Source organism: Eschrichtius robustus, chromosome 7 (assembly GCF_028021215.1).
Source record: "Eschrichtius robustus isolate mEscRob2 chromosome 7, mEscRob2.pri, whole genome shotgun sequence".
Classification (NCBI taxonomy): domain Eukaryota; kingdom Metazoa; phylum Chordata; class Mammalia; order Artiodactyla; family Eschrichtiidae; genus Eschrichtius; species Eschrichtius robustus.
The window spans coordinates 97,324,576-97,339,513 of record NC_090830.1 but is presented as its reverse complement, the minus strand read 5'-3'; the positions used below and the strand labels follow the sequence as shown (position 1 = coordinate 97,339,513).

Genomic DNA, 14,938 nt, shown 5'->3' with positions numbered 1-14,938 from the left:
CTCAAAGGTCTCTGTGAGAAGTTAATTAGATGGCACCCATTAAGTGCACAAAACCCAACAAATAAAACGAGTGCCACAAATATTAGCTATTTGTTGTGGTGGTTGTAGAAACTCCTCAGATTTCATGATTGTAAACCCTACTTAGCCTTTTGTTGAAACAAATGCTTTATATTTACCTAGCAGCATAGGAAGCTGCACTCCAGATACTTGCCAATATTTTTTCAAAAGCCTGGCTAAAAGAATCAACAGGCACTGCAGATGGCTGGTGAGATATGCAGCACAGTACAGGCTTTCCTAATATTGTGAACTTGTTTCCTCTGTTAATACAGACTGGTAGAGACTCTACCCAGACCATATCCTCAGCAATGTTCCAGTTTCTATGGAACATTTTGTTCATGACATTAGGAGATATCCTCTCCATGATGTCCCACAGGATAAAAACATTTCCTTCCAATCTGGCATTTCACTCAGAAATAGTTATGCCTTTCCACCAGAAAATTAAAAATAAAAATGGTGAGATCAATATAATATATTTATTTAACCAAATCTATCCAAAAATGATCATTTCAGTATGTAATCCATATAAAAATATTAAGGAGATATTTTACTTTCTTTTTTGTACTAAGTCTTTGAAATCTGGTGTGTATTTTATACTTACAGCACCTCTCATTTGGACCTGTCACTTTTCAAGCACTCAATAACCACATGGAACTAGTGGCTACTATATTGGACAGTTATAAGGATTTTCTATCTTACGCAGAGTAAAATGTTAAATCCTTCAAGTGGCCTATGAGATCCTATATAACTCATTCCCTACCTTGACGTCTATATCTTGATATGACCAGTATGCCCCTTAATCTTGATTTTCATATCTGTGGCGTCCTCCTTCTGGGATAACTCCCACCACCCCTAACCCTCCACACATCACCACAGACCCATGACTTTCTCCCTCACTTCTCTCAGGTTTCTGCTCGGCTTTCACCTTATTAGAAAGGTTTTCCTCAATCATCCTATATGAAATAGTACTTCTCTTCCATATTTTTATATTGTTACTTTTATTTGTCTTTATCATAGTTATCACTACTTAGCATCACATTATAAATTAATTTATTATTCTTATTCTATTTGCTGTTTTCCCCCAACAGAATGTAAGCATCATGGGAACAGGGACTTTGCTTTAGTTCATTGTTAAATCTACAGTGCTTACAACCAGGAACTACCCTTTTTTTAATGACTAAATTGCCAGCTTCAAGATATGGATATTAGGAATCAAAAAGTTTAATTTCCTGGCCCAAGACCTCTTAGTCACTGGTGGGCCAGGGCTTGAGCCTAGGTCCTCTGAATTCAAAAGGAACAGCCTTCCTAGGAAAAATTATTAACATATATCACTTGGGAATTTCACACAAGATTTTCCCCAAAGTGTTTTCTTATAGGAGTTTGAATAGAATAGATATGCATTAAAACCTTTTCTCTCTACAAAGTATAATGCTCTAAATTAGGAGTTGCTAACTTAGAGCCCTCAGGCTAAATCCAGCCTACTACCTCATTTTGGAAATAAAGTTTTATTTGTAAAAGGATTTTGCTATAAAAATTACTAATTATTGTTAATATTTAAATATTATAATAAAAGAATTAATTTAATGAAATAACAAAATTTAAATAACATTAAAAGTAAAAATATTATTTTTAAATTTATAATTACTGAACTATTAATATACCCCTTTATAGAAAGTTCCCTGAGCTCCTCAACTCTAAAGCAAAGGGTAGGTAAAAATGATCAAAGATAATGTATTTATTGATTTACCTTTCAACTTCACCTTTCCCCTCAACACCAAGTCTTTATTATGCAGATTTAAGACAGTGTAAGTGCTGGCACTTATTTTTTACTGTTTCATAGGTTTTCTTCCCAAGAGACTTTATAATTCTTATCCCAGAAATACACATTTTGGCTAGATTTCTAAAGTATGTTTGGAACCTTAATTCCAGAAGCTATAAATTAATTACACAGACACATTTCATATGCTATGTAAATATTCTAGGAAATAGACTCTTCCAAACCAAAGCAATAACTATGTCAATAAAGTCCTGATTTCACTGAATTTTCATATTGTATTTAGAAAGTAAGAGAAGCATTTGATCAACTCCAAGATCTAAGTTATCAATTCTGATTCATACTGTAACACAATATTTCTAAACTCTTTTATTTATACTTTTGAAAATGTCATTTCCATAGATTCTTAAGGATTTAAATTTTAGAATCCCAAACTTCTTTTATTTATCTGGGCTTCATGGTGAAGTGGAAAGAGAAAGGAAGAAGACACAAAATGCAAACATTTCTTAGCTTCTTTAGACATTATTGCCAATCATTTGTAGTTATAATAAGGTCTCCTTAACCTTATCCTCACAGCTATTTCTACTCCTTAATCTCAAGAATTTGTAAGAGAAAAACAAGGCTCACAAAGAGATACATGCTAAGGTCAACCTAAAATACTTCAAAACATACACATGCGAGGCCACTTTTAAGGGGCATAGCTTCGCATTATGGGGGAATTTGCTGAATACATTAATATAATTAAAAAGATATGTGTTTCATTACAAAGGGTCACTGGTTAATTCTATAAGCATTAAAAAACAAAGTAATAAAAGTTTTGTTCAGTAGAGCCATTTCAGCCAGTTCCAAGGGAGTGGAAAGTAATTATTAGCATTCCTATAGCAGCTAACATTACTCTTTGAGCATTCTGTTTTCCAGGCACTGTGTTCTTAGCTATCAAAGGATACTGACCCCTTCTGAAAAACCTTCCCCATTGTGAAATGGATATAATAGGTCATTAAATTTTTCTTTCATCAACTCTCCCAATTTGTACTGATTTTCTTCTTATCAGAAAAACTTTGGATTATGATCTGGCCTCATACATGGCCTCATATATGGGTCTACCTAAAGGAAAAAATAAAAGTGATGATCATATGGAGTTCAAGTTTTCCCTTCTTAAGATAGGGAAAGTCTCATAGGAAATACAGAAAATGGCTTTGATGATGATGTGATTTGTCATCTAAGAATGTCTACAGGAAATGAATGTGTTGGTTAGTCTGGTCACTGGAACAATAAATTCCTATATATTTTTTAAACATCTTTATTGGAGTTTAATTGCTTTACAATGGTGTGTTACTTTCTGCTTTATAACAAAGTGAATCAGCTATACATATACGTATATCCCCATATCTCCTCTGTCTTGAGTCTCCCTCCCTTCCTCCCTATCCCATTCCTATTTTTAATTAATAAATTAGTACTCTGCTGTCTACCTTGGCTATATGTATGTTTTCATTATGCCCTCCATCCCCTCCCCGCCACCCCAAGACACTGAGAGTGAGCGTTTTGGGCTTCATGGTGCTGGATTAGATCTAATAGTCTTTATCTCTACATCCATCTTCCATCTACTAAAGTAGCTTTCAAAAAGGAATCATAATGATTACATACTATATGATTCCAAGGGTATTATGTTCTGGAAAAGCTAAAACTATGGAGATAGTAAAAAGATCACTGATTTCTGGGGGTTAGTGGGGAAGGGAGGTTTGAATAGGTGGAGCATGGAGGACTTTTCAGAGCAGTGAATCTATTCTGTATGATACTACAGTGATAGATACATGTCTTTACACATTAGTCCAAACCACAGAATGTACAACACCAAGAGCGAACCCTATGCAAATTATGGATTTGGGATGATTATGACGTGTCGAACTAGGTTTGTTGATTATAACAAACGCACTACTCTGGTGTAAGAGGTGGATAGTGAGGGAAGCTATATGTGTGGGGGAAAGAAGTATATGGGTATTCTCTGTATCTTCTACTCTATTTTCCTATGAACATAAAAGTGCTCTGAAAAATAAAGCCTCTTTTTTAAAAAAGGGATCCAAAATTGTTATGCTTAAGAATCTCTAAATTAACACAGATTGTAAAAACAAAAAAACTATAAAAGGGAATCTGGCATGTGCCTGCTGTGCTTACTGCACTAGCAAATTTATGTTTAATTCTATCAAAAGCAACACAAGATTGACATCCTTATTCCAGTTTTCAAGATGAGAAAATATGGTCCTAAGCGTTAAATATCTTTCTCAGAGTTCACACAGCTACAGTAGGATTCAAACTTGTTTATTTGAATCCATAATCTGAGCTCCCTTACTAAACTATGCTCTTTTAATAGAACATGCAAAAACTCTGGCATCTCTCTGCCTTACCCTACTGACTTTGGATCACTAACCTCATTTGTATAGGATATCTATTATTCATTGAATGTTCACAATTTCCATTGTCCTAGATGGCTTATATTATTTAGTTCTCACAACAATTCTATGACAGGAGTCTTATCTGGTCAACAAGTGGTGAAACTGAGTCTGGGGAAGATTAAATTATTTGCCCAAGCTCGTGTTTCAAAACCAATATTATATGAAGTCAAAGTTCCTTTCACAGTGATATATTTCTCTCAAGACTTGAAAGATGCCTGATTTTTCTCTTTCATATCTTCATATCCATGTAAGAGGAATAAATCATATAATTGCTACGAAATTATACTTTTACATTGCCATTTTTTCCAGTTTTTATAAATTTCGTCTCAATATGAAGAAAAGGGCATCATGATTTTGCTTGTATAACATTTTCATTCAGTAAAATGCATCAAATGCTTACTATATAACTGGAACTATGGTAGTGAAAAGTAGATTTCCTATCCTTATGAAGCTTATATTAAATTGATATAAATATAAACATTAGATAATGCTTTGAACAATAGCAGAACAAAGGGTTAGAGGTTGAGAAGAGTGTCATCTATTTTGGATAGGGTAATCAGAAAAGCCTGCCTCAATGGATGACATTAAAGCAGCTAAGAGACAGGCATAATTCTAACTTTTTTCAGGTGTAATCAGCTATTATTTTAATAAAGGTTAAGCATGTATAAACCACTTTTGCAGAAGTAAACAAGGCACTGCGTGATTGCTATTCTACACTTAAATGTTAATAATCACCTCTTTCATAGGACATTTTATGTGACACTCATAGGTTGAATTTTCTGAAACGTTAACAAGTAATGGTTGCAAAGCACATATGCTTTTATTACAGGAGAGTCTCTCATGCCTTAATCAGTGCCTATTGTATTTTATTTCACACATAATTACTAAAAGGTTAGCTGTATGACTATCTGAAGCTTCTTCTGTCAACTTAGAAGTGTAAGATATTTTGCTCAAAAGAGACAAATTGACAGTAATTGACATCTGTCAACCTGAACTCAATAGAAGACAAGAAATAACTAATAAATACAATTATAAAATTATTAAATGACGGCAGGCTAGGTTAGGGTAGTTAAGAGTGAAATAGTAAAGACATTTTAATAATCCTTGATAACATTTAGAATATTAGAGAACTGTGAGTTAATAACCACAATTTGTCTGAGTCAACAATAACATATTCAGCCATGTACAGTGTACACTGTTCAAAAGGCAGAGGGAAGGCTTCCCTGGTGGTGCAGTGGTTGAGAATCTGCCTGCCAATGCAGGGCACACGGGTTCGAGCCCTGGTCTGGGAAGATCCCACATGCCGCGGAGCAACTGGGCCCGTGAGCCACAACTACTGAGCCTGCGCATCTGGAGCCTGTGCTCCACAACAAGAGAGGCCGCGATAGTGAGAGGCCCGCGCACCGCAATGAAGAGTGGCCCCCGCTCGCCGCAACTAGAGAAAGCTCTCGCACAGAAACGAAGACCCAACACAACCATAAATAAATAAATAAATAAATAAATAAATAAATAAATAAATAAATAAATTTATATATCAAAAAAAAAGGCAGAAGGAAATGACATACATTTTAGAATAATTTAAATATATGTTGTTTAAAATTAGCAATCTTAGTTTTTAAAAGAATAAGCTTTAGCCATCTAGATACATCACTTTGAGAAATAGCATTCCCCAGACTAGCTGGATTACTGAGATAATGAGCTTTTTCAAGAATCTGGGGCCACAAAATCAAGACATATACTCAAATAATTAAGTTATGATTTCTTATATGCAGCATTTTGAGTTTATGTTGACCCATCAGTCAAAGCATTCTGAATAATAAGATCTTCTCACATCTAATTTTCATTCCTATTTGAACGTACTCTTAGAATCTTCACATATTCCAAATGAAGCTACCTATTTCAATAAAAGAGTGAGCTAAATTGTTTTTAAGAAGGTATTATAAAATATATGTTTAGTCTGAACACTGTAATTATTAAAATGACCTAATTCAATAAAAACCATAGCCATATGAAAATAAACATATAAGTAAAGAAAAATCATTACTCTGTAAGATCTTCTATCTTTTTTTCCACTAGAGTAGGGGGTACATTAGAAACAATGACTTGCATATCCAGTTGATTGACCACAGAGACCTGAAAGAAGAAAAAACAGAATTCATTTGGCTTTTACTCATTAGCCTTTCTATAATCAAAAATTAACATTTTTTCCTTCCCTACTATGCATAGTGGTTTCCCATTTATAAATTTAGGAATAAATGATATTTCTAGCTACACAATCTCTACTAGGTATGTTGGAGCAGGTTGAGAATGATAGACTAGTTGTTTACTTAGAAGTTATAGAACCCTAAGTGACTTCGACTGTTGTTGGTTTTGCGTTTGTTTTCTTGGCTTTTACAAAAGCATAAACGAAGGTGGCTTTGTATGTTTTTTAAATTGGGTTATTTAAGAACACTCAGCAAAATGGAAAACCCAGCTTTTAGATTTTATAAATCCTAAGAGATCATTTATTCATTGTGACTAAGAATCTGGGATATGGATAGTTGTTAGAATAATTCATTCCATGAGGTCACCACATATAGAATTCATGTCTGCTTTAGCCAACTTTATGTTTGTGTAGATAAAGAGATATATACATACAAACTTACAGAGAGGGCTAAGATGAACTAATTTAACAGCTGTTTATGAATCCACGCTTTCATGTAACATTTACAGAGTCCATTCTATGTTCTTATTTAGAAAAATGGAATAAAAACAATAGCATTTATTCTCTGCTTACAATGTATCATTTACTGTTTTTCTCAGTGCTCTACAGGAATTAACACTCATGTAATTCTATAAATCACCATATCAGGTAGTTATGACTATCATTCCAATTTTTAAATATGAAAACTAATAAAACAAAGAGCCATTAATAACCTGGGCCCAAATAAGCATAATCTCCAGAATATGTGCTCTTTACTATTACCCAATACAGATGTAAAAAATGTAAAGTCAAATCATACACTGTGCTGCATGTACAATGCAGGATTAAAATTGTGTAAATGCATATACACCAGGACCATGAATTGAATACTCTGGATTAGATAGATTTAGCACCATATATCTGAATATAATTTATACTAGGGAATAACTTCATGTTTATATATATTTTTGATATAGGCTGCAAATATAGTTGCCCATAGATGCCCTATCAGGAGTCACAAACTCAAATGTTTTCAGGGACCAGGCAGGTAACCTAAATAAGTGAAGTAGCCAGAAGTATGAAATAATAGGGAGAATTGGAAGTCTCTTAAATCAGAGAGCATACGACTCCTCTGAAGAGGTCAGCTACTACTCATCTCTAATGAATGTTGCCATGTGGGAAAACAGGTGCAGATTTCCTGGAGTTTTCCATTTTTCAGGAAAAGAAATACTGTGTGAAATATTTACAACTAATTTGAAATCTTTCAAATCATTTTGTGGGCCTAATAATTCATGTCTGCCGACTATGTTAAGCCAGGTGTCTATCTTATTATCACCTGTGAGCAAATCGCTAACATTGACAGTTCCAATCCTGTATCCCTAACTCATTACAGGCATCTGGGATCAAATGTTTAAGTTTCCCTTAAACATGTACATGAATCTTGATTGTGTCTCCACACACATAAAAAAAAATCTAAGTTCATTAGAATAAGGGATTATCACAGTTTTTCTGTAACTTTGTCTTTTTACCTTTTGTATCAGTCCTGAATAAAAAAACAGACAGAAATTACATATAAGGTTTTTTGTTATTTTTTTGTTTTGTTTTCTGTTTTTTGTTTTAGTTTTTAGTAGTAAAAATACATGGTAAAAATCTCTAGAAAAATATATATGAGATTTGTGAAAATGTGTTTCCTTTCTTCCTTCCTTTCCTCTCTTTCTTCTTTCTTTTCTTCCTTCCTTCCTTATCTTTTTTTCCCTTCCTTTCAACATTGGACCAGGAAAGGTTAAAAAAAAAAAAATTCTGGTCAAAAGCAAACAGCCTGGAACAAATAGTAATCATGGACTGTTTTCTCAACAGGAGTAGATTTCTCAGCTTCCTCTGGAGTTTGGTGGAACCATATGATGGAGTTTTGACCAATGGAAAGTTAGTAGAAAGGGAGAAATAAATATTCTTAAATCTGTCTCATGTGTGAACCTCCCCTTTCTTTCCCAATCTCTATCTGAATAAAGAGGCCATAGAGAAGGGCACAGAAACATGATGGAAGGAAAACTGAGTCCCTGAATCTCTATTTGCAATAGAGCTGTCAAGAACACCACCCAACCATATATGCTCTCATTGTTGTGTCATGTGAAAGAAAAATAAAACTTGTTAGTTTAAACCACTGAAATTTTAGAGTTTTCTGTTACACAATCAGCCTACCAAGACAAACACCCAGGGATTTATTACACACAGTTGTTAGATTTTCACTAATTGTAGAACAATGAAAAACTAGAATGTTAGTTATATTTGGTGCAGGGAAATGGTAAAATTTCCCTTTGTATACATAAGTTCTGAGTTTTGGAAGTTGATTTACAAGTAAACTGTTGGAATGCAATCAATTCAACTGCTAGGGACTCTATTTGGAAGCAAAATTTGGCCTTGCAGATATAAGTAACTCTATCATTTGCCTTTAAAGGACTGTCAGTACTTTCTCTTTATTCAGAAGGATAAATTACTTCAAAAGGAATTTTTAGTTTGTTAAACAAAATGAATTAAGATTTAAGGTCATCTGGAATATATACATATTAAGCTTACAATTTATCAAAAATATTTTCTGAAGTTAACTATTTTGAAAACATGCTTTTGTACTCTTAAAATAAAACAGTAATGTATTTCTAATTCTGATAAGATACAAAAGTCAGACTGCATTTAACTACAAAAGTAGTTTTCTTAGATTTACCTATAAATAGTTAATTTAAAATCTCCTTAACGTACTGACATATTATTCATGTAGACGGTACATAGTTTAACTATGAAGATGAAGACAATAAGCTATTATAGCTTAAATTTTGATCTTTCAAAAATATTACATGTCCCTGAGTGATTGGTTTCTTATATCATCTATAGCAAAGATATTTATATGTTTAAGATTACTAGACTTTATTTATGTTACTTTTCTAGTATAGCCTTTATGCAAATACTTTCAGAAATACACATCAGTTTATTACACTAAACACTTAAAAAATTCTACTTTAAAGTTGCTTCACTTAATTCTTTATGCCTTAATTACTAATGAAAGTTTTTCCAAAAAATTATTTTTATCATTTTTGGGTTTGATCTTTGTAATGGATTAAAATTACTAGGTATGGTCAAAAGGAAAAAAGAAAAGTAACATTTGTGCAGCACATAATTCCAAAAACAGAGGTTATCAATTTACATACTTTATTACTTCTAAATCCTTTTAATTCTTTCTCATAAACCTCTTATAACTCCCTTTTTTTCTATTCATTCTCATATAGTTTAGATAGGCAGTCCAATAGAAATATAATGTAAGACACAAAAACATGCCAGACACATAATTTTCAATTTTCTGGTAACCACAATAGAAAGATAAAAACTAGTGAAATTAACTCAATAATACATTTAACTCAATATATTCAATATATTATCATTCCAACATGTAATCAATCTAAAACAACTTATTAAGGAGACTTTTTACATTTTTTTTTTTTCATACTAAGTCTCTGAAGTCCAGTGTGTATTTTACACAGTACATCTAAATGCAACCTAGCCACATTTCAAGTGCTCGGAAGCCACATAGCTAACATATTATACAATGAATAGAGACACACACAATTTATTGCTTGGACTGGTCACTATTTCTCCTAACTGTCTCTGGTGCCGTCTCACTTCTTGAAAAGAAGAGGTATCTTAAGAATTTTTTAAAGATAATTGTGTATATTTTCTTCAATACTCCACCAAAACTCAAGTGGGAGTTTCTTCAAGGTGAGTTTCAATGTGAAATCTAAAACCATGTTCAGTTACCCTAAAATACATTTATCTATCTTGCACTTTGAATGGATTTTTTATCTTTGAATTTCTTTTTAACATCTTGTATTGGTCATTTGGAAAATATTGGTTCACTGAATATTGCAGGTTTTTCAAATGTTGACACATTTCATTAGGCAATATCAAGAAAAAAAATCAAATTCTTTAATATGACCACTGTTCTCATCAGAAAAGTCTGAGTAATGGGAAGCTGTCAAGTTCACAGTAGTGAATACATGCTTCCCAATATTCTAATTTGTGCTTAAAGGCTTGAATGTCATCATTAACAACAAATACTGTCAGTTGTTTTCCTTGAATTGACAGTCTCATCTTATTCATTTTTGTGACAATGCCTATCAAATATTCAAGTCTGCATAACCGTATTTTATCTCTAAGTTATTTTTTCAAATAAAAAGCTATTCCTTGAAAAAAGCAGCTAATTCAACTTGCATAGAGCTTTTCTCTCAGACAACCATGATACTTCCATACACACCAGAAGTGCTTTATACCTACTTCCTATTTCATTACAGAAAATATTGAAAAAGTGTTTAGTCAAGAGTAGACATTGCTTAAAATTAATGTTTTACTGCTTAAGTAAGGGCATTCTTAGTTGAAACAGGCTTCCTTTTTTCTGTTTATGTATGGCTATGAAGCATACAATGGCAGCAGCAGGGCAAATGCAACGTGGTAAAAAGGCAAATCATGTCCTAGTATCCTTATTAAAAGAGTTTTGATCTCATGGGCCCTGAAATGATTTGGGGGACTCTCAGGTTTTCATGGACCACACTTTGAGAACTGCTAACCTGTATTGTAAGAGAGGGGCCATTCATTCACTGAACTCAAAGGCATTTAGTACTCACTCAGTGACAGGAATTATTATAGGTGCTTGAGATACATCAGGGATTTAAATAAATAAATAAATAAATAAACAACATGTCCTCATGGAGTTTTTCTGAGGAAAAAACATGAATATGATAAGTCTTTTGAAAAAAGAAAGCAATGAAGAGATGTAAAATGACACAGTATGTTGCAATATTAACTAGGATGGTGAGAGTAGGCTTCACTGTGAAATACATTCTTGCAAATATTTAGAAGAGATAAGAGAGCTAGTCCTGAACACATCTGGCAAAAAAGCATTCTAGGTAGAGCCATTGCAAAATCTCTAAAGTGAGAGCATTTCTGGCTATTTGAGGACAGCAAATTGGCCAACATTACTGGGTTTGAAGGAGTTAGAGGGAGAAGAGTAGAAAACGCATCATTGGAGGCCAGATTACCAAGGGTCTCATAGTCTTCTATAATGATCTAAGAACTTCTCTGAAAGAATTGGGGTGATATTAGAAAGTTTTGAGCAGAGAAATAACGGGACCTGAATTACATTTTAAGATATCACTTTACTTGCTATATTAAAACCAGACTTTATCAGGGCAAGAGTGGAAGCATGAGAGCAAGTTAGTGAGTTTGCACAATGATACAGGTGAGTTACGATGACTGTTCAACCAAATTGTAACAGAAGTTTTGGAAAATGTGCAGATAACACACATATGTAGCATATGTATGCTATAGTACATATATATACACAACATTATTTACTGAGGAATTAAATGTGTGGTTGAGTAGAGAAAGGAATTAAGAAATTTTTAGCCTAAGGAATTCAAAGTTCATTTGGTCATCAAGCGAAACTGGGAAGATTATAGGTGGGAGAGATGTGATGAGGAAGAGGAGTTCAGCTTAGGAAACATAAATAGATCTTTAGCAGATATTCAAGTGTAACACTGCATGTACACTTGGATATATGAATTTGCTGTTCAGGAATGAGCTTTGGGGTGAAGATATAAATTTGACATTTTCTAATATATAGACGATATTTTAAAGTTGTTGGACTGAATGAGTTTACTGAGTCAGTGAGTGCAGATAGAAAAGAGAATTAATGTCCAAGCTCTAAGGAACATTGACTAAAAGGTCAGGAGAAGAAAATGAACCAGCAAAAGGTTGAGAAGGAATGAACAGTGAGGGAAGAGAAAAATAAGAGAATGGTGGCCTGAAAGCCTAGGAAAGGTAATAATCAATCAAGTGTTGCTGATGGTTCAAATAAGATGAAGACTGAAATTACCAGTGCATTTAATAAGTGAAAGCCATTGATGATGTTGACATAAGCAATTTTGGGTGAGGGGAGAGGAATTTTGATTCAAGAGGGTTTAAGAGAGATTAGATGGTGAGAAATTAGAGTTGGCACTAACAATGAATTTTTCTGGAAAGAGGAACATAGAAATGGAGTGGTAGCTGGTACGAGATGTAGGTCAAGAGGGTTTTTAAAATAATTTTTGAAAAATAATACAGTTATGGGAATAATCAAATAAAGAGGGGCTATTGTTACTGATAATGTATAAAAGAAGTAGGAGAGTTGCTGAAACAGTGTCCTAGCGCTGGTGAGCAGAATTGGATCTGTTGCACATGTGGAGGTAATGGCTCCAGATAATAGCATAGAGAATTGGGCTTCCCTGGTGGCGCACTGGTTAAGAATCCGCCTGTCAATGCAGGGGACAAGGGTTCGAGCCCTGGTCCGGGAAGATCCCACATGCCACGGAGCAACTAAGCCTGTGCACCACAACTACTGAGCCTGTGTTCGAGAGCTTGCGAGACTCAACTACTGAGCCTGTGTGCCACAACTACTGAAACCCGTGCGCCTAGAGCCCATGCTCTGCAACAAAAGAAGCCACCAAAATGAGAACTCTGCACACCGCAAGGAAGAGTAGCCCCCGCTCACCACAACTAGAGAATGCCTGTGCACAGCAACGAAGACCCAATGCAGCCAAAAAAAAAAAAAAAAAAAAAAAAAAAAGGCATAGAGAATTCATCTAAACAAACAGGAAATAAGGCATAGAATGTTGGTGAAAATACTGGTAAGTAGGCGGATTTAGTTGCAGGAGTTGTAGAAGTATCTTTCTAAATGCTTTAACTTTATCCTTCAGTGAAATAGGATGCCAGTTAATTAGGCAATGGTGAGGATGAGGAAGTGTTGGAGGATTGTGAGAGAGAAGCTCTTCTAGGAGAGAAGGAACATGAATGGACCAGGAAATACAATGTGGTTACTGGACAACGTAAGAGTTCACTTGGGGGCTTTCATCATCAATTTAAAGTAAGACTAACTATATAATTATACATGTTTTTGCAGGCATCCAGCATGGATATAGGTCTGGAGAAAGGAGAAAGTTGGAATTAACTAGAGTTATGTTTTTTCCAAGTGAGTGTGATGTAGGGAAAGAGGGCAAGGAAGTTGCATTTTTATGTGATTGAGTGCTTATAATAATTAATAATGCACTATAAATCTGGCAAGCAGGAAAGAGAAAACATGAGGGGTAGAGGGAAAATGAAAACATAGTAGGCTAAACAGAAAATAGATTGAAGGTCTTGGTGGAGATAGAAGAGTGCTGGAGTTAGCTGAACACATCTAGTATGATGGTCAAAGAATGGGAGGTTTGGAATGGAGGTTACAGAGGGGGTGCCGTAAGTGGTAATGGCAAAAATAACTCAGGTTTTAAGTGGTTGCAGTAGGATGGAGAGTAAAGCCATTGGAGGAAGGGCATTCAAGTGATTGTGAGTTCAGGATATTTGAAGAATCATCTCTGCATATAATGAAATTGTTCAAACTTAGGACAGGAGGCTTGTTGGAGAAAGTAACACTAACTCAGGAGGGGAGCTCATTGAGATATGTTGGGGATTGACCCAAGGCTTGGGAGATCCCAGCAATAAAGTGAGGCAGCGAGTGACAGTCAGATGATGAAAATCAAGGCTGATTCCTAGGAAGGAGGGTCTAGAAGCAGTGATGTTGTACATTGAGGATCTTATTCTGCCAGTGGATAGTACGAAGTCTGTGACAAACAAAAAGAGAAAAGAATACAAACAAAAGCTACTGCTTGAGAAGGCAGCAGTAGAAGTAGTAGCCTCAGGGGAGAACCAGATTTGCATTAAGTAAGAAAGTTTTATCTAAATTAAAAATCATATCTTCACTCACCTTTACTAAAAATTTTTCAATGATTTCCCGTTATTTTAAGAAAAAGTTCTAATATTTTTAATATGGGCTACATCTTTTATTGATATATGGACCACCTACTTCCATCTCCAGCCCTGTCTCTCATTCACTTTCTCTCCCTCACTCTCCTAAGCTGAGTAAATATCTATCAGTCATTCAGAACTGTCATGATTTCTCTTCCTTCTTGGTTCTGGCACATGTTGTTCCCTCTGCTTAAATCTTATTTCTCTATGTCTCCCTTCTCTTGATTGAAAGGATTTCTGATTTTATAATAAATATCATTTTGCTAGGAAGGGTTCCTCATATACATATTGTGGTTAATAAATATATCACATTATGTTTACTTTAAATTTTATCTTTCTAAATATATCTTAGATAATTTTAAAGATATACTTTTAAATTCCCTCACAATAGTTTAGAATCCAAATGAGAAATCTATAAACTTCACATTGCTTATGTACATATTACATATATAACCTATAGTTATGTTTTGTTTATGTTATTGTAATATTTAAATTATATAATATTTTAATTATATAGTGTAATATCCTTATTACGTAGCCTTAAAGACCACAATGTGTGTATCTTAAATAACAGGAAGAGAAATGACAAAATTTGTTTATATAAGGTTTACAGAT

At 34.1% G+C, this 14,938-nt stretch overlaps 1 protein-coding gene across 1 annotated transcript in view; it reads right to left on the bottom strand.

Annotated features, from left to right (window-relative positions):
- PCDH15 (protocadherin related 15) overlaps positions 1-14,938 on the bottom strand; it is a 1,145,650-nt gene that overhangs the window by 42,819 nt on the left and 1,087,893 nt on the right. Inside the window, exon 31 of the mRNA XM_068548948.1 lies at positions 6,326-6,414. Coding sequence (XP_068405049.1) covers positions 6,326-6,414 — 89 coding nt within the window. The remainder of the gene's footprint in view (positions 1-6,325; positions 6,415-14,938) is intronic.